Source organism: Elephas maximus, chromosome 7 (genome assembly GCF_024166365.1).
Source record: "Elephas maximus indicus isolate mEleMax1 chromosome 7, mEleMax1 primary haplotype, whole genome shotgun sequence".
NCBI lineage: Eukaryota > Metazoa > Chordata > Mammalia > Proboscidea > Elephantidae > Elephas > Elephas maximus.
The window spans coordinates 52,142,245-52,165,368 of record NC_064825.1 but is presented as its reverse complement, the minus strand read 5'-3'; the positions used below and the strand labels follow the sequence as shown (position 1 = coordinate 52,165,368).

Sequence of the window (23,124 nt, the reverse complement as noted above, 5' to 3'; positions counted from 1 at the left end):
CTCGGAGGCAGGGGGATAAGAGCAATGACCCTCAAGGAAGAAGCTGGTTGGAGGTCAAGCTAATGAGCCTTCCTCCTGCTCCAGGGGCCACTTGCTCTAAGCCCTCCCCACACCAGGCACCCCTGGAGCCAACAAGGGTACCAGGATGGACAGCAGGGGAGGAAGACTCACTTACAACCGAAACTGGGGGACCAAGACTGAGCCACCCCCATCCTGTTCCCCACCATTGCTCCCAGCCACCCCCAGGCATGGCTCCTGGGCAGAAACTAAGAGAGGGGGCTAGGGGATGGCCAGGGGAAGCAGACTTTCAGGAATTGGTGGACTTCCCTGTGATGTCACAAAATGATGGGCTGCTTAGGGACTGGTGGAGACCTCCATGCTGTCACAGGGGGCGTGATTAGGAGGTGCTTACTAGGGACTCTTCGCCCTGCTTTCACCCTGTTGCTGTTGTTGTTAATTGCTGTCGAGCCGATTCCAACTCATGGCGACTCCATATGTGCAGAGTAGAACTGCTCCATAAGATTTCCAAGGCTGTGACCTTTCAGAAGCAGATCACCAAGCCTTACTTCCAAGGCACCTCAGGGTGGGTTTGAACCACCAACTTTTCAGTTATTAGTCCAGTGCTTAACCATTTGTGCCACCCAGGGAATGGAAATCAGGCTGCAGATGTGGGAGGGACAAGGAGTGGAGAGAATGCAACACGGAAGAAACCTGCATACAGTCAGGGCAGAAGCAAGGCTGAGAACATTGAGGAAATCAGACTGCTGGCTGGAAGACACTGGGATGGGGTCAGAGGCTGTGAAAGAAAGTAGGCTGCAGGTCTGGTAAACCCAAGGCTCTGGCCATGACAGGAAAAACTGGAGGGAAAATTGGGCTGCAGGTATGGAATGAATCAGGCTGAGGGGATGAAAAACAGGCTGCAGGCTTGGAAGTAGTCAGGCCGTGGGTGTGGAAGGACAAGGACTAGAAGCAAGGAGTAAAGTGACTCCAGAGCGGAAGAAACAAGGCAGTGGGTGTGAGAGGAACGCGGGCGCAGAGGGAATTGCAGGAGCTGAAGAACTCAAATCAGACGATGGCTCCTAAGAATCTGAGTCAACAACTCTAAGCCCTCGGCTTCACTGGGCTCCAGGGCATGTGCACGATGGGAGTATGGCTGAGATGAGAGGTTGAGGGAGGGTCTTGTTGGGTGAGGGGTGCGTGAGTAAATGGAATCTTCTTTTGTCCCCAAGAGTTTCATTTCTAACCACACAGCTCAGGTTTCCAGCATCTCCGAGGTCACTGGCAGAGAATGAAGTTCACCCCTTGATGGTCAAGGACCTCTGCTTGAACCAAGATCTTTCTAGAATGTACCTCTCTCAGGCGTCTCAGGGTCTTTAATAAAAAGAGGCCCCAGGATGAGACTTGGGTGGCCACATAACCTGAATTGCCTGGGATTGTCCCAATTTCAAATATTTTGTCACGTGGCCCATAAACCAAGAAACACCGGAATTACTGACGCCTCAGTAAGCAAAGCACTTTCCAGGGGCTTCTGTCAGGGGAGAGGGGCTGCCTGTCTCTGGGGCAAGGAGAGCACCATTTCTCCACACCAACAGCCACACCTTGCTGAGTCCTTAAGTTCCTACACTTTGGAGGACACAAAGCTTGGGCTTTGGTGCTGACAAACCTGGGCTTGAATCCCATCCTACCACCTAGAGATGGCCTTTCACAAGTCACCTGAAGCCTGTTTTCTCACCTGTGAAATGGGGATAATACCCCTCCTCACAAGATAGTAGTAGATTATATGACCCAGTATGTGAAGGGCCTAGCACCAAGCCTGGCTTGATAACACTGGATTTGTTTCCTTTTTCTAGCTCTTCCACCTTCTCCCCTCTATGCCAAGGGATTAACAGCTACTTTTCCAGGTTCCTCAGCCATCTTCCCTCCCCTGTGTTCACAGTGGTGGTCTTGCTCTGCTTTATAAGGCTAAGTACCTCAGAGAGAGAGGCTGGGGAGATAATATCCCAGAGCTTAGCAGGGACAGGCTGGAGGAGTAGACAAGGCTCCCAGGCCCAGAAGTGAGGATGTGATCATAGAGGGAGGAAAAGAGAGAAGATGAAGTATTTCTCATAAAGGTAAACAGGAGGCCAGGCTGTATTAATAGAGGTATAATGTGCAAAGAGATGGAGGTGAGGGTCTTTGTCCTATCTGCCCTGCTCCATCTGGCCTGTTCCAAGGTCCTCAGGGGAAGGAAGGAGTTGCAAACACTGGTAGGGCAGCTGCAGGGGCTAAGACTAGGCTGCTGGACTTGGAGTCATGGTCTCTGTTGCCATCTCTGCAGGGTCCTCTATGCTCTCTAGCCCCTGAGGCATAGCTGAGGTCTTCTCTCAGGCAGTTCCAAGGGAGGGGTGGGTAAGTTTCCCCTCCCCTAAAGGTATGTGAACAAGGGCAGTAGCCAGTCAGGGAGGCTGCAAAGGGACTTCTACCACAGGTGGGGAGTATCCCACAGGCCTCTGCGATCCTACCCTGGCATTTTAGGACCATGGCAGTAGTGAGGACACTCTGATAGCCCTGTAACTCTCTCCAAGACTGGAAAGAAAGTGGTTCCTGGGGTGTAAGACAAGGATCAGATCTCTAACTTAAACCTGGGGCCATTCACTGCTGGCTCCACAGCTGAGTCCTTTGAAAAATTCTAGAGCATTGTATTGATGGGGATCCTATCTTGGGGGCAAGGCCCTCAGACTGGGGTAGGGATGACGAGCAGGAGCTTAGGCCACGGGCCCCAGGGTGCAGGCCAGTGCTGACTCACAACGGGACAGGAAACCATGCCTGGAGACAGCCGACAGCCCTGGCCACGTCTCCTCTGCTCCCACCCAGCTCACTTGGCCCCCAGGTGGTGTAAGGCAGCCAGCAGTCGACCCACAGCTACTCACGGTCTCAGGGGCCCCACTCCACGGCCTCTGGCTCTGTTTGATAGAGGGTCAGGGTTACGGAAGGAGTCCCAGGTCCAGAGCCAGGACAGTGCGTGCAGTGGCAAATGGTGGGATATGGCAGATATGTGCCAAAGATGGGGGGGTGTTGCGCCAGGATGGAGTCTGGTCTGGCAGGACACTGGCATATGGACAGACTGGGGATGGAGTATGAGCCAAGAGGGGTATATTCTGGAAAGTGACAGAGTATGCTGGGCCACATCTCGGGGCTATCACCATGTAGCATGTCCTTGTGTTTAAAGTGACAAGGCCCATGCCCAGGTGAGACACCATATGTGTGTGCTGTGATGGTATCCGGGTGCCAGGATCTAGTGAGTCTACAGGGCACAGCAGAGTGGCCACCGAGGACCACAGGCTTCTCGGGAATATTTCACTTGCAAACCAAGAGGGACGTTTGTGCCTGAGTGTCTGAGCACACAAAAGGGTATGGGTACCCAGCCTAGGGCAGAACCCGAGAGGGGCCACTTACCCGGACCTCCTTGTAGAGCCGCAGGCAGCTTCTGTTGAGAATGAAGTAGCGGTCATGGAAGCCACCAGACGGCAGGCCCAGGCCCAGGAGGCTGCGGTCCTCGCGGAACTTCATCATGCCATGCTTTGTGTCACCTACACGGCTGGCTGGCGGGGGAGTGGTGGAGGACTGAAGTAGGCATGGCTGCCGCAATCCCTACCCACAGACACGGACGTCCTGGGAAGGGCTGCAAGATGAAGGAAACTGCCCCTCCTGCCCCAGCCCGTCTGGTACCTTCTGTCTGAGCTGCTCCTACCTGGCACCATCAGGTCCCACCCTGACTCTGCAGATACCACCCACCCAGGGACACCACTTACCCAGGTACAGCATCATGGCCTCCATGGACTGGTGCTTCTTCACCACCAGGTAGCTGTCTGTGCCTAGCCCGTGCAGGATCGGCAGCACCTTCTCTGCGAAGTGCAGGGGGCGCTCTGGGAAGAGGTCATACCCACTGTCACCAGGGCTACATGGGTTACACTACCAAGAGGGCCAGCACACAGGCCACACATCACCTACATGTCCACTGTCACCATTCACCCATACCACCCACCAGTGCCACGATATACCAGCATCATGGCCACCCTTCCCATGCCTGAGCTTTAGGCTTCACACACCTTGGCTGTGACTAAAACTGTTCAAACTCAACACGTCCAAAACCAAGCCCATGATCTTCCCTTGTGTGTCTCTATCAGAATAAATGGCACGCCCACCCACCACACTGCACAAGCCAGAAACAAACCCCTCCTCCCTCTCGCCCTCCAATCTCAAATCTATGTCTCTGTCCACCTGCACTGCCACCATTCTGGCCCAAGTCACCGTCTTCTCCTTGACCAACGTGCTCTCATTCCTGTCTTCCCTCCTCCCTCCACCCAGCAGCAAATAACAATCTTTGCAAAACCCCAATCCCTCCCCTGCTATAGTCCTGTATTGTTGTTAGGCCCTGTGTGGCCAGTCCCTGCATCTATCTCCAGCTCTACCCTGCTCTCTGGCCTGAGTTCAAGCTCCCCGAAAGCTGTGTCCATACTCACCTCAGGGTTTTTGCCCATGCTATTCCCACTGCCTGGGAGCACTCATCCCCCTTCTTTACTCAGTAATCCCAACTCTTCCTTCATATCCCAGCTCAGGGAATCTCAAATCACAGACCCCGTTATAAGCTTCTGTGGCACCATGGATCTTGCCTACACAGCAGTTAACACAGCTGTAGCTGTAAGTTTATTGCTGTGATACGGATTAACATCTCTATCTCATATCAGAATGGAGCACCCCATGAGAGCAGGGATTGTGTGTTTGAGTCTCCAGCCCAGCGCCTGGCACTCAACACATAATAGTTAAACAAATGGACAGATACACCCTCATCCTCCGCTACCATCAAGACCATCCTTCCCCATAAAATGTATTTGCGATCACCCCCTAGCCTTACCACCATGGCCAGTTCATACCACCATAACAGCCACCTTCACCCACCATCTTGCACATTCATCATCACTATCATGGCTCACCACCACCACCGGTGTCACTCGCAACTCCACTGCCACATTTAGCAACATCTCTCTTGTAAGCAACAAACACCATTCTCATTGTCACCTGAGAAACATCTTCACAGCCAACACCATCTACCCCCTTTACTGTCCTTCCCATCGGCCATATTACAGTCATCACTCTCAAAGCCTGCCAGCACACCATCACCACCATCACTGAGATCACAGCCTTCATTAGCATGGTAGCAGTCACCAAACGCCCCTCTTTACCACCACTGCAGAGTAGGCAAGGACAGGCCCCACCATGTCCTGCACCAACCCCCAGTGGTCACCCACCTGCCTCCTCCCTCTCGTTGACCTCAAAGCAGGTCCAATAGTCCTTCTCCCTGATCCCCACATTCCTGCGATCTAGAATCTCCATGGTGAGTTCCTCAGCTGTCATGGATGCTGGAACCTGCAGGGACCGAAGAAAGGGGAGATCAGCCACACCTCCAGCTCTGCCATAACCCTGCTGTGTGATCCAGGGTCTGAGCCCACTCCCCTCAGAGTTCTCTGGAGCTCCGTGGTGTCTCTGAGTGGGCCTGATCAGTTAGGTGAGGAAGAAGGGAAAAGAAAAGTCTCAAACTCGAGACTCTCCTTGGGATGGAAGTCCTGCTACCCTGCCCACCTGCACTTATGCCTACCCCAGCCTGACTCTTCTGGACCCTTGTCTTCTAAGTCCCTGGTCCCCACCTTGATATGTTGCTCTGTCTCTGCCGCTTTCTCCTCCAGGTACACGGTGCAGATGAAGTCACCAGCATGCTGTGGGGAGACAGGGCTCAGCTAGAGGCCTTGGGAGCAATGCCCAAGCCCCAGCCCTAGGCCTTGTCCTTCACCTGGGTTCCACTGGCAGTGCCAGCCACACGCATCTTCACAATGGCAGTGATTTCCTCCCACTGCTTCCTCAGCTCCTCCTCATCCACCTGGGAAATGGGGAGGGGCAGGGACAGATGGTCACTGCCACCTGGAACCTCAGCCCTGCCCTCCCCTGCCTACTGGCTGGGGACGCACACGGAACACCACCACATAGTGGCTGATGAGGTCTTCCACCACACGGCCAGCCTTGTAGTCCTGCCCATCTGTCTGGAAGAGCGTGGGCCCAAACACAATAGCCAGGTTGTGCGTGTTCATCTGGTTCGTGTCTGAGAAGCACTGGACACTGGACAAGGTAGGAAGGAGGCTATGAGTGAGGAATCTGGCCCAGAACTTCCCCACCTCACCTTCCCAATTTCTGACAGGTCCAAGACTGGCCACTGGAGTGAAGCCAGGGAAAGTCCTGGTCAGAGTGGACCACTAATAGGGGCAGAGAAACAGTCTTTCTGGTCTTGTCTTGAGTCCTGGCAAGGAGTGGGACAGGAAGTTAGGACACATGCCAGGTATCCTCGCCCCAAACTGAAACCCTCTCTACTTTCCTACCCTGCAGGAAGTAAGCTCAGAGACAGAGTCCACGATCAGGGTAGATCACAGGCCAACACTCAATCTCAAGGCCTATTTGGTTTCCAGGGGAGGGAGGGCAACCAGCCAGCTTGGGAGCAGAAGACTCTTTTCTTCCCATTCCCCCAGAGCCTTGCAATGGTATTGCTCCTCACCAGTACAGGTGGCTGATAAGGGCCTTCACCGTAGCACGGTTGACTGGGGGTAGACGTGCCTGAAGTTCTTGGTACTTAGAGACCTTCTCCTCCTCATCCTCGATCTCTGGGTCGGGAGAGAGATCAGATCAAGAACCTCACTGTAACCACCTCCCCTGGCCCACCCTTCCAGCTGCTCTGCCTCTCATGCTCAGTGACAGCACACCCTGCTGCCCTCCAAGGCACATCAGACCAGACACTCAGTAAGGACAGGGGTCTCTATCTGGAGACCCTGGCTCTGTGTGGAGTGGCAATGGAATGAGAAGCAGTGTGTGGGGAGAGAAGGCTGAAGCCTATCGGCTGGGGATTGCCTAGTCCAAGTGCATTTTTGGAAGGGGAGGGAATTCTGAAATCTGCGTGGGCTGCACATCAGCAGCACTGGCCAGGGTTTCAGGGTGCGCGGGGGCTTCAGGGCCCACCTGAAGCCTCCAGCCAGGCTACGCGCTGGGCACGAGTAAAGAGCCCATCCGGCAGGTCCCGCAGGAAGCGCTTGAGCGCCGAGGAGACGTCGTCCACGTGCTGCTCGCCCTCCTTGAGACGCACAGACCTCGCGTCCTGCCGCAAGCTCTCCAGAAGTCGCTGGGTCTTCGAAGTCTGCCCACACTTGCGGTAGATGCCCTCAGAAGTCAGGCCTGGGAAGAGACAGGGCTGAGCTTGGAGGCTCAGCCAAACACGGTGGGCCTAGGGCATTACATCATGGGGCCGGGCCACGCAGCTGCTTTCAGAGGGATACTGGGAACCTGGAGGTGTGGCCTCTGGGGCAGTCGATAAAGGTCTCCCTGGCGGGGAAGCCCTCCTGGGTGGCATAGTAGTTAGCTATAGCTGCTAACCAAAATGTTGGCAGTTTGAATCCACCAGGCACTCCTTCAAAACTCTATGGGGCAGTTCTACTCTGTCCTATAGGGTCACTATGAGTCGGAATCATCTAGACAGCAAGAGGTTTTGGGGGGGGGCAATCATGCATGAGGGGGGCAATCATGCATGGGGCGGGGCTCACCGCACTGCGTGATGTAGTCCACACAGCGGTACACAATCACCGGAATGTTCGAGTCCCCAAGCTGTTGCTCCGACAACGTGTCCCCTGAGCTTGCCGCTGCTTTCTGGATGGCCCCCAGCCAGCCGGTGAAGTCCAGCCGCCTTTCCCCCTGGATGTACAGTGTCCTGGGCCAGGGACAGTGAGTCACCACGGGGCATGCCCCTGCTCCACCCCTCCCCAGGCCTGTCAGGCTGCCTCCAGCTTCTCAGAGGCCCTTGGGGAGGCCATGGCTTACCTCCTTCGCTCTACCAGCACCAGCACCTGGTTCTCACTGTCCCCTTGGACGGCTGTGGAGGACCCAATCAGAGTGAGGCCCAGATCTTGTTCATGGTCCCCATTCTGCTCCCTCCAGAGGCTCTGGACACACATACTCCTGGGACCCACCCACCAACATATGGGGGCACTGAAATGCACCTGACAGGCAGGGAAGAGCATGGGAGGGCAGGCTGGCTCTTTCGGCCAGCCTGGGATAGAGTTCAGACTTCCAGAGAGGGGCTGGGGCCCTGAAAGCCCAGGAAAGGGTGCCCTGGGGTTTGGGGGTCTGGGTCCCGGTCCACGCACAAAGCTCCTGCAGTTTCCGTAGCTGGAGCGGCTCCTCACAAGGCCCCTCTGGGAAGATGGCGTGGAGTTCTGAGCCGGTGAGGGAGAACCAGCCCTCCTGGGTCCGTTGCAGGCTCAGGCCCGCCTTGTAGGGTAGGCGCCCAAGCCGGTCAAAATCCCGGGCCAGCAGTTCCTCAGCCAGGGGAGGCACAAATGCCTGGGGGGAGGGCCGGGGAAAGGGGAAGGGGTCAGAGAAGAATGCATCAGCCAACACCACTATGTGCCCAGAACACCCCTGCTCCTGGGCTTGTGGTTAAGTGCCTTCTTCCCCACCCAGCAGCCCTCTCTCTCTTTCCAGGTGAGAATCCACCACAGTGGATCCTGCTCCCACTCCCACCTGGGAGCTCTATTTCTTCCTCTACACCCTTCAGATGTGCCCTCCTCTGGAAAGCCTTCCCAGGCGCCATCAGGAATGCCTGTTCTCTGGGCCACCAGAGTCCCAAAATATTCTTCCTTCTCGTGTAGCACCACAACTACCTGGACCTCATCTGTCTCTCCCACCAGCCTGGGAGTTACTCAGGAGCCACAGTCAAGACTCGTTCACCTGAGTTCCCAGGGCTCTAAGTACCGATCCTCAAAGGCTGAACAACAAACAAGAACAATGAACAAGAGTCAGGCTCTCAGGGCACCTGGCTTTAGTTCCCAGGGTAGAGGTCTTCTCTGCAGCCTCTCTGCCTCTTCCCTCCAGCCTCTGCTTACACATGTCCAGTGGCAAGGAGCTCACTCCCTCTGGAGGCAGCATTGCCCATCCTAAAATCTCTCTGACCTTCATTCATTATTAAACATTAATTGATCACCTGTGCGGTTTAAGGCCTACAGCCCTCTTCCCAGAGCTGATATGGTCTCCTGACCTTCCCCCTGCTCCAGGGGGCTGCAGGTTATGTCAGGCCCTTGACCTGAGAAGTCCACCCTGTGCCTGCTGCCCTCCATTCAGACCCTGCTCTATCACAGAAGCGGGATATGGGAAACATGAGATCTGCCCTGCCCAGTGTCGGTCACAAGGCTTCAACCTAGACCCTTTCAGGTTCCCCCCATACTCGCCCTTCTAACCCAGACCCACCTTGGCAATGCACTTGACCCACTCACGAGCCAGCTCCGCACTCTCCAGCCCAAATAGGTACAGCCGCTCTCCCTCTGTGTACACCTCAAAGGTGTGTTCAAAGCTGTAGATACAAGGCTAGAACTCAGGTCCAGCCTCCTACCCCAGCTAACCCCCACCCTCATCACTGCCCTTCTCCATCCCCTCCACACTGCCCTCGTCTGCCCTTACCCTGGCCACCTAAGAAGTGGTGGAAAAGTTCTGGGCGGGGGCCTGGGTCAGCCCTTGTACAGCCCTAGCTTGCTGTGTGACCCTGGGGATATCCTGCTCCTCTATGGGTCTGTTTCTTTTTTTCCCCAATGGGGGCGTGGACCTTTCAGCAGTAATAGTCTGTGATTCTACCCAGGAGTGCTCACCCGTGGGTATCAGGAGGGGGTACTGCCAGGCACACGATCTCGCTGGCGCGAATCTCTCCATTGGGTGTCACTGCCCGCTCATTCTCGTAGTAGCTCAGGATCCCATCACTAAGGACACACCAGCGTCGGCTGAACTCTGGGGAGAAGTTGACCAGAGGAGTCATGTCGGAGCCTAGCCTAGCCTCCACCCTTGCCTGAATACCACATTTGCATCCTCCCTGGTCCCCCATACCCCACCTGACCCCATTTCCTCTTCATTCCAACTCATGAGATTCCCCCAAATCCATCCTCCTCTCTCCACCCCACCACCATAACCCAGCCCACCACCATAACCCAGTCTGCCATCATCCTCCCCACTGTACCTCTGCACTGGCCTCCTCATTCGTCTCCCAGCCTCCAGCCTTACCTCTTCCGAGATCCAAGAGTGATCTAGCTAAAATAAGACCCTTCCATGGGTCTTCTTTGTCCTCAGGACAAAGTCTACGCCCCTCAGCCTGACATTCAAGGCCCTGCACAGGTCTACCCTGCCCACCTCTTCAGCCACCTCTGACCACTCCTAGGCACACCCAGCTCTCTCAGCTTTGGTCGACCCTGTTTCCTCCACCCATACCCCCTTGTCTGTGATCTACTCATCCTTCAAGGCCAGCTCAAATGCCATAGGGAGCCTTCCATGTCCCCCCACAGGACCTAACTGCCCCTCTCTGTGCCCCTTCTGCCTCTCGCAGCAGCACTCGTGGCTCTATACCCTGCCTCCTCCCATAATGGTTCTGAGGAGACTGACAAGATCCCATAAAAGAAACAGAAACGACAACCTGGATCAAGAAAAGAACAGAATATCAAAGTCACACAGGCTCGTATAGTTCATGGCCCTGAACTTCACACTGGCTCAGAGCTTCCTGGCACCCAAGGCAAAAAGGATGACTCAGGCAATTACGTAAATGACGTTATCAGGCAGAGGGAGGTAAACCAGGGGCAGTGTACCACGGGCAGTGAGGTAGTGAAAGCAGAGTACCAAAGAAGTTCTTCAGGGAGTTGGAGGGCTTGATCCAAAGGTGCTGAGGGATGCAATCGGCAATGGCCTCAAAATGTTCCCATGGCAGACGCTGTCTCTCATTCTGTCTATGAAGGTGTGACACTGCCCTCTGAGGGCCGTGTGTCCTCAAGCCTTCCCCCAAGGCTGGGCTTCCTCCAGGAATGCCAGCCTACAGACCTCATTGTGCCGACATTTGCCAAGTACCCACTGTGGGCTAGGCACTGTTCTAGAAGCTGGGGCTACAGTGGTGGCCAAGAGGAGCTCATATTCCAGTGGGATGCAGGATCAATAGATATACACATAAAGAGACAATGTCAGATAAGTAGTATGAAGAAAAAGTGGGGTAAGGGGAGAGTGTGATGGGGGTGCTGTTTTCGATACGGTATTCACGGGTCATATCTCTTAGGGAGTAACAAAGACCTGATTGAAGTGAGAGACTGATCATACAGTTATTTGGGCAAAAGCATTTGGGGTAGAGGGAACAGCAAGTGCACAGAGCTTGGTGGGAGCGGCTATAGCATGTTTGAGAAGTAACAATGAGGCCAGAAAAGCTGGAGCAGAGTGAGCAATGTCAGAGACAATGGGGTAGTACAATAGTTGTGAGGTTCACGTGGGATGTGGTAGGGACTTTGGATTCTACCCAGAATTGGGGGGCAACTGGAGGGCTGAGATAGGAGGAGGTATGGAGCTTTAAACTCAGTCTTCAAACTTCCCACCATCCCCAAGACCCTAAAACCAGATGCCTAGCACAGGGCCCACATCCAACAGAGGCTCAGTAAAGTCTTCTTTAGTCTGTAGGAAACATTGGCAGTGACCTGCTCTGAAGTGCCTGGGCCCTACCCCCGCCAACTCATCCATTTATCGAGCACCTACTGTATACCAAAGACCATATCCAGGAAGCCCTCCAAGGTCACTGCCAGAGTTCACTTGGCACCCTCATGGGTCCACCAACCTGGCGAGCCCTGGTGTCCCTGGCCTTGCAGCCATGCCAGATGTTATGGGCCAGGGTGGGGTCTGGCACAGCACCCACCTTCCCGGGCACGGCGATCCTGCAGCGGCTTGCCAGCGGAAGCGGTCTTGTAGAGGAAGCCGCTGTGGCTCACAGTGGGCAGGACAACTGAGTAGTGCTTTTCCAGGGGCTTCATTGAATCCAGTCGAGGTAATTCTTTGTGGGGGGGTAAGAGGGGGTGGCTGGTCATGCTTGCCATTGAAAGGTATTCCCACCTAAGCTGGGCATCCAGGCTTCAAGTCCCCAGTCCCAGTTCCCCAGCTTCAAACCAGTCCCTCAGGTGCTCACTCCCACCTCCAGGGCTATGTCCATGCCATTTCTCCACCTTTCCCCACCCCATCCCCAGGGCCCAACCCTAGTACTTCCCCTTCCAGGAATCCTCCCTGACTCTCCAGCCCACCCCACTCTCCCTGTTTGAGAGGCACAGGGCCAGATATACTCAGATGAGGGGGGCCTTGGGCAAACCCAATAATAATGCCTGGACTGAGGTTTGTCCCAGACAGTGTGAAGCCCAAGGAAGCAGCCTGGCTCCAGCCCTGGTCCCAGCAGTCAGCAATGAGGGAGTCCTGCCCTCCCAAGCCCAAGCCAGCTGGGTGGTCTCCTGTGCCTCCCTGGACACCTGGGCTCTATCCAGCCCGGCGCGCCCCACCCACCCATGGCCCTAAGCCCAGAGCCCCAGCCACTGAGCTCCACCCTTGGTCCTGGGATGTGGCCCCAGAGACTAGGCCTGGCTGTGACCAGCAGCACTCACTCCCCTCACCCCCTCCTCACCCACCCTCAGAGTGGGAGGCAAATGGGACTGAACCCCAGTCTGCGACTGAGCTCCACCCCAGGCAGAGCTGGTGTGACAGGTCACCCCATACACAGGGAACACACCACCCCACACAGCAACATGGACACAAACACCAAAGCCCTCCATGTCCCCAGGTGCAAGGCAACAGATCCACAGGAGCTCAGAGACGCACAAACGCTGGTATGGGGACACCACCCAGAGTGGCCCACACTGCAAGTCAGGAAGAGACAACAAATGCACAAATACACACAAAGACAGAGACACAAAGAGACACACATAGGAAGAAATGCATAAATGTACACTGACATACAATCCCAAACACACCCAAAACCGCACACACCATTGATTGCACCAGGGACTCTCATGGAGCTGCAACCCCAGCTTTAGAATGGTACCTAAATCAGCCCCTGGCTGACTCCCACCTGCCTCCCCTTCAAAGGGCCAGACCCTGGCATTAGAAGGCCCCATCCCCTGTGGTAGACAGTCCCACTGGCTGCTCACCTGTGGTCTGGTTATTCCGAAGGAATTCCATCTGCAGTGTCTGCCCCGCCTGCTCGGCGAGAGCCAGAGGTGTGGGGGCCTCAGGGTCCCCTGAGAAGCAGCTGACCCCTGCCCCACAGCCCAGGAGTGCCTGGGTCTCAGCCAGGTCTGTGGTGGTGACTGCAGCACACAGGGCCTGGGAGAGAGAGGAGGGAGGACAGTGTCAGCCCAAGGTGGGAGTGAGGGGCCAGCAGGGAATGGGGGTGTGGGGGAGGAGAGGAAGGGGTCACCCAAGTGTGAGGGGGTCTATCCTCAGGATGAAAGAGAACAGGGAGAATGAAAGAGGGTGAGGAGGAAGAAGAGAAAGGCCAAGGGGGGAAGGGTGCTCAGGAGCTGCCTCGCAGAGGCTGGGGTCCCAGCTGCCTAGGCCTTACCCTGCTGGTGGTCCCCAAAGATAGCTGCCCAGTCGAGCTGCCCAGCCCGTTCTCTAGAGGATCTCAAACTCCTTCTGCCTTGTGGAGAGGCAACGGGGGAGTGTGTTTTGTAGTTAATTCCTCCCACATCTGAATTCCTCGCCGCCTGCCCAGCCCTCTCAACCAATGGGAGCCACCGCCCCTCCTGGCTGGCTGGCTAGACTGGGCTGGGCCAGGGACTCGATGCCTGGATCCCTGGATCCCTGGGAGGTGGAGGCCTGGCTCTGCACTGAGTTTCTAGCTGCAGGGAGCCTGCCTGGGTGGAGTTGATGGGGACGGGGCTGAAGGCTGACCAGAGGTCACAAGTGGCATCCCTCTGCCTTGGAGCAGGATGGCTCTTGAGCAGGGCCAGTCAGATCAGGACCCAAGCCTTGGCTCCTAGCCTGTCGGGGCCTGGGGCCCATAAGGGGCCTCATCTTGAGGGGGGTGGGGTGGGGGTAGGTCAGAGCAGCCCAGCTGTTTTTCATGAGCCTGACAGGAAATAGCATCCCCATTGAGTTCACTCCTTTTGGCAGGACTCTGAAGGAGCAGGACAGGGTGCGGGAGACAGTGAAATCAGGAAGGATGGGGAGGGGCGGAGAGGGGTGGGGAGGAGAGGCATGTGGAGGGAGGCAGGCAAATGCTGGGGATGTGGCCCTGCCTGTGGTATCTGCCTTGCCCCAATTCTCGGTGTGCCTTGGGGAAGGCCCCTCTGCCCTCTGAGCCTTAGTTTCCCATATGCCAGTTCATCGCTCTGAGCTGGTAGAAGAGAGGGCTGAGACAGGGTGAGGAACAGGGTAGCAGGCAAGAAAGGAGGTCCCAGCCAGTGGTCTTAAGAGGCCCTGACAGTGAAAGGACAAACGGGGCTGTCTCAGGGGCCCCAGAGGCGCAGCGCCCTGACCTTGTCCAGCTCCTCCTGGTTGCCAAAGAGTGGGTGGTAGCAGCGGTACTTGCCCTCACGATACTTGGCCTCCAGGTGGCGCCGCCGGGCACCAGGGCTGCTGCTGGGCTTCAGGGCCTCACTGGGGGGCACATTAGCTGCCCAGAAGCGGTTCCCAGCACCATTGCCCAGCTGTAAGAAGAGCTGCAGGTGTGGACAAGAGGTTAGAGGAGGCAGCCTATGGCCAAGGGCCCATGCCAGAAAAAACCTTGGTTTCTGAGGCTGTCAAGCAAGGGATTGGAAGAGCCAGGCCATCTGCCCACTTTCCCAATGGAAAAGCTGAGGAGCAGCCTGGCCTGATGTGGCCCTGAATGCTCCCCCTACCAACCCTGGGCTCTGAGCCCAGTGCGTCAGCTCAGTGACAGGACACGAGTCAGACAGGCTGACAGGTGGACACCCCAGGCCAGGCGCCTGGTCAGGGGGGTCTTGCTATTGTCCCATCCACTCCAACATCTGGAACTCTGCATTCCTGAGGCTATCACAGCTGGGGGGAGGGAGGGTGTCTATCCTGTCAGCCAATGGGGTGGGCAGTGATTCTGGAAACACCTACAGTCCCTGACATTCCTCTCTGGAAGGGGTGGTGGCAGATTCTGGGGGAGCCCAAGGTCCAGCATTTGGGGAGTTGGCTTATTCATTCTTTCATTGTGCTGATCATTCATTCCATAGCCATTTCCTGAAACCCCCACCTTGCCTCTTTGTCAGGTCCTCTGCAGAGTGCTGGGGTAACAGAAGAGAACAAAGAGGGAATAGTCCTGCTGTCTCCTGGGGCTGGCTGGGGGTAGGGGCATGCAGGCCTAAGACCTCCTCTGTCACTGACTTACTCTGACTTTGGGCAAGTCATATTCTCTCCCTGTGCCTCAATGTCCTCATCTGTAAACTGGGGATTCTATCCTAACTCACAAGCTTGTTTTGTAGGTCAGTTAATTACCATATGCAAATCCCATAGCATTTACAAGCCCAGCAGAGTGAGGACCTGGGAAATGCATGTGACACCCAAATTGCTCTGGAGCCTGCAACCTGATGGGGGCATCAGGAATGCTCTGGTAGGTCCCTGGGCCTAGCCCACCTGTAACTACCACACATACCAGTACCTGGGAACCCCAAGGACCCAGGCACAAACATACATATATATGTGCACCCAACAATGTACATACTCAAAACCACCTGTGAGTACAAATGAAATGAAGGCTAAGAGGCCCTAAGGGGTGTGCAAGGAAGGGGAGAAGGCCCAGGCTAGCCAAGTAGTGGGACGGAAAGGGGCAGGGCTTGGTGGTCAATATGGATTTGCTGGGCAATTGCAGGCAGATTATAGCCCTCTACAGGGCCTCAGGTTCCACATCTGTAAAATGGGATGAGAGTCGGACTAGACCAGGAGTCAGCAAATTCTGGTCACAAAGGGCCAAACAGTAAAAATTTTAGGCTTTGTAGGACACATACAGTCCCTGTTGCATGTACTCGCTCTTTTTTTTTTTTAATGACTCTTTAAAAATGTAAAATCATGTTTAGCTTGCAGGCCATAGTTTGCCAACTTTCCCAAAAATCAGCCTTTCCAAAATCCCCACCCACTAGATAATCCCCTCTCTTCTAGCTCCAGGGTGCTGGGGGCTGTGGGATGGGGCTTGTGAGACCCAGGCAGCAGCTAAGTTGGGTAGACTCCAGGTACAGGTGGTAGGCGGGGACACCCCACCTCGATGAGTGTTTCCGTCCACACCTTCCTGTCCATCTTCAGGCTTCGTACCTTGGAGACGCCAGCGCCCAGGCCACGGTGCTCCCCTGCAGACAGAGGGCCAAACTTGGGCGTCATCCTGGGTCCTCCCCTCCACATGGCACTCATCCACCACCAGAGCCCATTCAAGGACAAACGGGGATCCAGGCCTGCAGCTCCACATTTTACACAACTGCTGCAGAATCCAGCCACGTACTCCTGCTCCACAGGACTGAGCCTGTCAGCGTTCTACCTGATGGGCAGCAGCCCCCACTCGGCTCCTTACAGCCATGGTTGGCCTCCAGCAGGCCACTCCACCACAGTGATCTCTTTAAAACACAGATCCCCTCACTTCAAAACCCTGCTTGAACTTCCCTGTGGCTCCCCAGGATTAGATCCCCCTCTGACCTCATCTCCTGTCACCTTTTCCAGCATCCCCCCTCCCCACTCTGGTCAGCTACACTCTCCTCCTTCTAATAGCCCACGCTCAGTCCTGCCTCAGGGCCTTTGCACTCACTGTTCTTTGTACTCACTAGGCTCTTTCTCCACCTCCTTGTCATTCAGATGTCACTTCTCAGAGAGGGCTTCCCTGACCAAGTGCACATTCTCTGCCAGCACTGGTATTACCCAATACTTCTACTGGTTCACGTATGCATTTTCTCCCTCCTCCCACTACAGTGTAAGCCCATGGGAGCAGGCAACTTGACTGTCTGGTTTAGGGCTCTATCCTCAGTGCCTACAGCAAAGCCTGGCACACACTGGGCACTTAATAAATCTCTGTGGAATGAAAGGGGAGATGGGGAGTTGGGGCTGGAAGGAGTGTAGCTTTGCTCAACTACAGGCCCCAGACGAGACCCCTGGAGTGGGAAGGAGGACTGGGGATATAACAAGTGCCTTGGCCTCGCCTCCCTCTGCAATCTCCTACTGGGGCACCCCATCCACCCCATCATCATCCCCCCCTCCATGAGCCTATGTTCCCTAATCTGGCCTCCAGCCAGGTCATCTCATTCCTGCATCCAGACTGGATGGTCCAAGGATTCTGGACACTTGTCCTAGCTGCCTCAGAGGCCTCAGGCTTCTTCACTGAGTGCTGTGACTTCCCTCAAATCTGTTCCTCCCCTTGGGCCCCCATCTCACAGGAGGGCACCTCCAGCCACCCAAAGCCGCCACCTGGGCATTGTCAACTCCCAGGAGGGCTGGATCCCCAGCACCTAGCACAGTGGTACACAGGAGACCCTCAGTAAATGCTGGTTGAATGGAAAAGTGAATCTTGGACTCCATCTGCTTTCTTTCTCACCCTCCTCACCTGGTCTGTCACTGAGATCTTTATACTGCAGATCCAAAACATGCCTTGAATACTATTCATCCCTCCCCCGGGCTGGGTCTCCTCCTCCTGGCTCTCCTAGATCCTGCAGGGGCTCACCGGTTTCCAATCCCACCTCTTCCAATTCAGCCTCTGCCCACCAGCCAGAGTCTGACCCACAAAGCTGACCTCACCTCTCCTGTTTAAAGCTTACCCCTGCCTCCCATCCTTCAAGATAAGACACCAGCTCCCCCTCTGCATGCCAGCCACTCCTCCCTCACCTTCCCCCACTCTTCTGATGTGACAGGGGCGCTGGACCCCAACAGGCCTAAAATGAACGCAGACTCACGCATTTTCTAGGTGATCCCAAACAAGACAATTTCCCTCTCTGTGCCTCACTTTCCCTACCCATGCTGTGGGAAGTCAAATCCCTGCCTTGCAATGTTGTGTAAGGACTGAAAGTTAATCACAGTGGGAAACACTTGGCATACAGGAGGAACTTCAAAAACAGTGGCTGTATCAACTACTGTCTTCACTCCAGCCCCTCCAGCCAGACAGACCACCTGCCCTCCCAACACACCAGCCCTGTCATGTCGCCATTTCCTTTGCCGAGGTCCCCCCGCTCCACACACCTGCGCAGCGCTTGCAGATGACGACGCAGAGGTTGATGGAGGCCCAGTCAGGCTGGGCAGCCCCACAGTCAGCACAGAACCTGTTGGCAGCCACGGCCCAGATGCGCTCGGCCACCTCCGAGGTGGACAGGGCCTCGGCAATGGCTCCCTGCATGGCCTCCAGCCACTGCTCCTTCTCTAGTTCTGATTCGGCCGAGAAGCTGGGGACACAGGAGTGGGTGGCTGGTGGGAAGGGGCTCAGAGGGATTTGGGGGCAGCACAAGCATGAAGTGGGGCAGGGAGACAAGGCGTTGGGAGCTCATGGCCAGAAAGAGGCATCCTGGGTGTGGTGGGAAGGTTGGCATAGACAAGGGCAAGGACAACAAAAATGTAAGAGATGTATGGGGGCTGGGGGAGCCCCGAGGGACTCTGATCCAGCCCAGTGAGCAGAGAAACTTGCTGGGAAGAAATGATGCTTGTGCTAAGGCTTGACAGGCAAGAAGGACTTACCAGGTGAAGAGGTAGAAAGTTCTGAACAGAGGAAACAGAATGTGCTCAGGGGCAGGGTGGCAGTCACAGGGGACAGACTGAAGAGCCTCAGACAGGAAGCCGAAGGGTGAAGCAACAGGCACCCAGGGCCAGAGAGCCCATAGGCCTAGGCCAAAATGGTACAGGAGCAGGAATACGGGAACACACGGGGGTGACAGGCTTGATGGAGGCAAGACAGGTGTGGTGCTAGATTTGCACAGGGCTGTGGAGGAGAAGCAAGGACCCCCATGGGTGGAAGGGGGGCCTGGGAGGACAGTGAGTTGAGGAGGAAGTTGAAAGGGAGAGATGCCTACAAAGTTGTTAGACATGCAGGTTTTGAGCTCAGAAGAAAAATCCAACTGGACACAGATATCTGGGCTAGGGCCCCAGAGATGACGGTGGGAGCAATGCTGGCGTTTATTGAACAGTTACTACGCACTGTCAGACAACAGCTTTACAAAGATTATCGCGTTCCTGCTTCACAGAGGAGGAAGCTGAACCATAGAGAGAAGCAAAGTGATTCATCCAGGTCTCCCAACCGGTCAGTGGTAGACCCAGGATTTGAACCCTGGCACTGCATATGCACCTGAAAGCCTGGGAGTGGGCAAGGTCTACCAGGGAAAGGGCAGAGGACAGAGACAGACACTCATGAGGGAAAAGTGAGGTCAGACGCCGCCAAGAGGACAGAATCTCGGAGGCTCAGGGAGGAGCATCTAGGCCAGGTCCCACAAGGCCAGGAGTGAAGAGTAGCCTTTGATAACGAGAGGGTGTTAATGACAGACATGGGCACTTCTGAGGGAGTCAGGGCAGGCTGGTGGGAGCTGTGGGGTGAGCAGGCAGTGCAGAAAGTCAGTATGGACAACTCTGTGAGAAGTGTGGCAGTGAAGGGGGGACGGTGATGGCCAGAGGGAGATGAAGTAGAGAGTGGACTTCTTAGAATGGGACATCAGACCAGGTGTCTGTGAATGCAAAGGACTAGCTGGGTGGGGTGGGGCTGGGAAGGGAGAAGAGCTCCACCCCAAAAGGCAAGGGGGCAAGTCCCACATTATGCAGGAAGGAATGTGGGAGAGAGGATGCAGGTGTTGGGGCGTGGGAGGTTCACCTGAAGATGCGGTAGGGTGTGGTGAGGTCAAAGCTGCGCCGGTCCACTTCCTTCACGTTGCCCACGCTCATGTCAATGAAGGTGATGCCAATGCCCAGGTGGTATTCCTGGCAGGTAGTTGGGAAGGAGTGAGAGAGGTAAGGGTGAGGCTTGGAGGGCAGGGCTCAAGGGTGGGGTGGGGGTGGGGGGTGGTACCTTATGGACTAGAAAGTACCTAGGAAAGACACAGAGAAGGGCTCAGGAATCTGAGCATGAGTAAATGGGTCTGGGCTCAGAGGCCAGGTAGCCAATGGGTATGGGGCACAGAAGCCAGGGTGGGGAATGAGGGGCAATGTTCTGGGACTAGACAAGAGCTAGGGTCAGAACTAGGATGGAGAAGTAGGGGCAGGTGAGGGGCTGAGCTCAGTGCAAGGAGGGAGAGGGGAAAAGGGAAATGGGGTCCAGGTCCAAGGTTGGCAAGGGCAGGGCTGGGGGACCAGGTGGGCATGCAGTGGAGATGAGGGACCAGGGTGGGCACAGAGTAATGTTGAGGGGTCAGGATGGGCACAGGGTGGGCTGAGGGACTAGGTGGGTACAGGGTGGGGCTGAAGGACCAGGTCAATAAGGGGGAGGGGTTCAGTGGCCTGGCAGACCCCTTTGCACCTCCAGATTCTTGTAAAGCAGCACTTTGTCGCCGACCACGGCCACATACAGCTTATTCTTGAAGCCACGTAGCTCTAGGCTGCCAGCACGGTCAGGCAGCTCTGGGCCTCGAACTCCCAACAGATTGGCACTAGACAGCCGGGCCCGGGCACGCTGGTCAGCCACAGCCTGCTGTAGCACCTGCATCCACTCCTTCCGCTCGCCTACACGCGAAGGTGAGGGAGTGAGCCCGAGCTCAGCTTGGCAAGGAGTCCCTCAGGGTCCCCTGGCCCCAGGCTCCTTGGGCAACACCTCCACCAGGAAGCCCACACGGACTGGCCCATCTATCACTCTGTCTGAGTTCCCAGACTTGGACAAGCTCAGGCTCCAATGCCAGCTGTGCCACTTATTACTGGGCAAGTCACTTCCCCTTTGTAAATGGGAATATGTGGCTCTGAGGACTAGAAGAATGTCTCCAGCACAGATCCTGTCACAAACGGTGTCCCCTTCCCTCCCCTGCCTCACAAAGCTATGACTCTGCTCTGGGTTTGATGGGGGAGTGGGGAATACATGCACCCTGCCTCCCTTTTCCCTTATCTGGCCATACTGCCAGTCTTCTCTTCCCCCCATAGTCCTCCCCTCCCTATACTCCCCACTCCCCACCATCACTCTCTGCCCGGAAGGCAAAAGTCCGGTTGTTCGTGATCACTTCAAACTTCTGATCCCCAATGGCAGCCACGCGGGAGATGCAGGCTACAGGGATGAAGCGCTTGGAGTAGGCGTCCTGGGGAACAGAGAGGGGCTGTATTAGGGGTATGGTGGTGAGGTGTCCAGAGGTCAACCCCTCCGACTCCCCTCAACCTCAGCTGAAATGACGGCTACAGCCCTGTTTCCCACAGGTGGTCAGGGACAGCCCCCCTACACTGACCCTGACCATGGGCCACCCTGGCTGATGGGTCAGGAGGACATGGTTCAAGGAGTCAGACTGGGACTCTGGCCAGGCCTCTTCTGTGGAGGGATTCCACCTGGGTCCAGGTTTGAGGTTCAGTGTAGAGCTAGGCTCAGGTCAGGCTAGGGCAGCGGTCAGGCCAGGGACCAATGCAGGCCTCACCTTGTTACTATCGAAGTATCGCAGGTGCTCAGCATCCACTCTCACCCATCGCTTCTGATAGATATAAGATCTAGAAAGGGACAACAGACCAGAGGACTGGGGATGGGGGAGAGGTTCTAGGATCAACCCAGCCCCCTCTGACAGCCACACACAACCTTAGGAACAGCCAGGTAAAGGGAGGAAAAATTCCAAATGGTCCCTGAGTACAAAATGGACTTTACCTCCAACAACAGCAACTGAAGTAGGACTTCCCAATTTTAAAGGTAATAAAACATAGGGCTGGTAGAGATAACAGGCAGTTACAGTCTGCCTGGAGGGAGACCTGCTCAAATCACCTTGGCCCGTCTGGTTTTTGGATCCATGATACCAGTACCCTGGGTACTGCCCACCCCCATGCAGACCACCAGCGGGACTCAAGAGGCCATACTCACCCCTGTGGTGGGTTCTTGTCCAGCCAGCCGGCCTTGATGACCGGTGTGATAGGGGCGGGACCCCCAGGTAGCCCGTCCATGGGGTGTGGTGGGAGCTCAGGGATCAGGGGGCCACTGGCCAAGGGCAAGCTCAGGCTCTCAGTGTGCCATCCACTGCTAGCGGAAAAGGAGGGAGAACGAGGGCACCTAGGGCCATGTGGTCATTCCTAGGGGCCAGGGAAGGGACTCCCGTAGGGTAGGGGATGAGGAGCTGGGCTGGGCTTTGGGAGGAGGGTGGCTGGGTGGGTGAGCCATGCAGGAGGAGGTGACACTCACTTGGGGACACCCTCGTAGGCATGGTCATCCTCATCCTCATCCCCTTGGTCGTCCCCCGACAGTTCCTCTCCCTCGCTCAGCAGACTGGCCACACGCACGGCCCGCGGGACTTGGCTCAGTGGGGGCTCCTCCTGCCCCTCCCAGACCCGCTCAGCGTCACGTTCCCCTCAAGCTCCAGATCACATCCACCCAGAGGCTACCGCACCCCGCTCTGTCTACTCCATCCCCAAAGCAGACAACTCAGCAGTTTTACTTCTGTTTCCTCACACATACCGCCTCCCCCACACCTCACCCCCGCAACAGAGGCCACACAGGGACCCAGAGAGACAGGGACAGAGAGAATCAGTGGCAGACGCCTAGGACGGAGACAGAGGCAGAAAGATAAAGGGGTCAAGAAAGAGACTCAGGGATAGACAAGACACACAGAGAGGGGGTGACACAGCAACACAGGAAGTGAAACAAACAGCCAACCAGAGAGATGGACAGACACCCTGAGACAGATGTGCTCAGAAAACAGGGGAAGGGAGGAGGCACACATATCTAGATGCAGCCAAAGACTGGAGCCAGAGCCACAGACCAGGGCCCCCAGTCCCTGGCCCAAAGTTCTGGGGTTATGCTTGACCCCTGGCCCCTGTTTGGTCATGGGGGTGTGGAACCCTCCTGGGAAATGGCTGCCTTTCCCCCGCTTCTCTCTTTGGTGGTCCTCAGGATGGGGGCCCTGGAGCAACCCCTGAGCCCCCAGGGTCTGCAAGGGAGCTGGGCAGCCCTCCCTCCCTCCCTCCCAACAAGCAGGAAAACAGACCATCCCCTAACCACTGCCCTGCCCCACCTTCTTGGTCATCACGCTGACTGGGGCCCCTGGCCCCTGCTCTGGGACCTCATCGTAGTCAGAGTCATCTGGGGAGAAATAGGGGTTGGTGGAGACTCAGATGCTAGGAGCCTGGCCTTCTCTCCTGGGACACAACTCTGGCTTCACAAAG

At 56.0% G+C, this 23,124-nt stretch overlaps 1 protein-coding gene across 7 annotated transcripts in view; it reads right to left on the bottom strand.

Annotated features, from left to right (window-relative positions):
* The window catches only part of ARAP1 (ArfGAP with RhoGAP domain, ankyrin repeat and PH domain 1), a 70,019-nt gene that overhangs the window by 4,176 nt on the left and 42,719 nt on the right, over nucleotides 1-23,124 (bottom strand). For 5 of the 7 annotated variants that reach the window (XM_049889939.1, XM_049889944.1, XM_049889940.1 and 2 more), the window contains 26 exons: nucleotides 22,974-23,041; nucleotides 22,145-22,275; nucleotides 21,830-21,985; nucleotides 21,399-21,468; nucleotides 20,951-21,071; nucleotides 20,309-20,511; nucleotides 19,667-19,773; nucleotides 18,058-18,257; nucleotides 16,105-16,190; nucleotides 14,379-14,561; nucleotides 13,047-13,221; nucleotides 11,774-11,908; nucleotides 9,711-9,846; nucleotides 9,316-9,418; nucleotides 8,217-8,412; nucleotides 7,891-7,942; nucleotides 7,617-7,780; nucleotides 7,039-7,251; nucleotides 6,581-6,686; nucleotides 6,003-6,150; nucleotides 5,828-5,914; nucleotides 5,685-5,753; nucleotides 5,289-5,406; nucleotides 3,792-3,905; nucleotides 3,436-3,581; nucleotides 2,910-2,942 (listed from right to left, as the gene is read on the bottom strand). In XM_049889939.1, coding sequence (XP_049745896.1) covers nucleotides 2,910-2,942; nucleotides 3,436-3,581; nucleotides 3,792-3,905; nucleotides 5,289-5,406; nucleotides 5,685-5,753; nucleotides 5,828-5,914; nucleotides 6,003-6,150; nucleotides 6,581-6,686; nucleotides 7,039-7,251; nucleotides 7,617-7,780; nucleotides 7,891-7,942; nucleotides 8,217-8,412; nucleotides 9,316-9,418; nucleotides 9,711-9,846; nucleotides 11,774-11,908; nucleotides 13,047-13,221; nucleotides 14,379-14,561; nucleotides 16,105-16,190; nucleotides 18,058-18,257; nucleotides 19,667-19,773; nucleotides 20,309-20,511; nucleotides 20,951-21,071; nucleotides 21,399-21,468; nucleotides 21,830-21,985; nucleotides 22,145-22,275; nucleotides 22,974-23,041 — 3,320 coding nt within the window. The remainder of the gene's footprint in view (nucleotides 1-2,909; nucleotides 2,943-3,435; nucleotides 3,582-3,791; nucleotides 3,906-5,288; nucleotides 5,407-5,684; nucleotides 5,754-5,827; nucleotides 5,915-6,002; nucleotides 6,151-6,580; nucleotides 6,687-7,038; nucleotides 7,252-7,616; nucleotides 7,781-7,890; nucleotides 7,943-8,216; nucleotides 8,413-9,315; nucleotides 9,419-9,710; nucleotides 9,847-11,773; nucleotides 11,909-13,046; nucleotides 13,222-14,378; nucleotides 14,562-16,104; nucleotides 16,191-18,057; nucleotides 18,258-19,666; nucleotides 19,774-20,308; nucleotides 20,512-20,950; nucleotides 21,072-21,398; nucleotides 21,469-21,829; nucleotides 21,986-22,144; nucleotides 22,276-22,973; nucleotides 23,042-23,124) is intronic. The other 2 variants (XM_049889942.1, XM_049889943.1) reach the window with 2 other exon arrangements.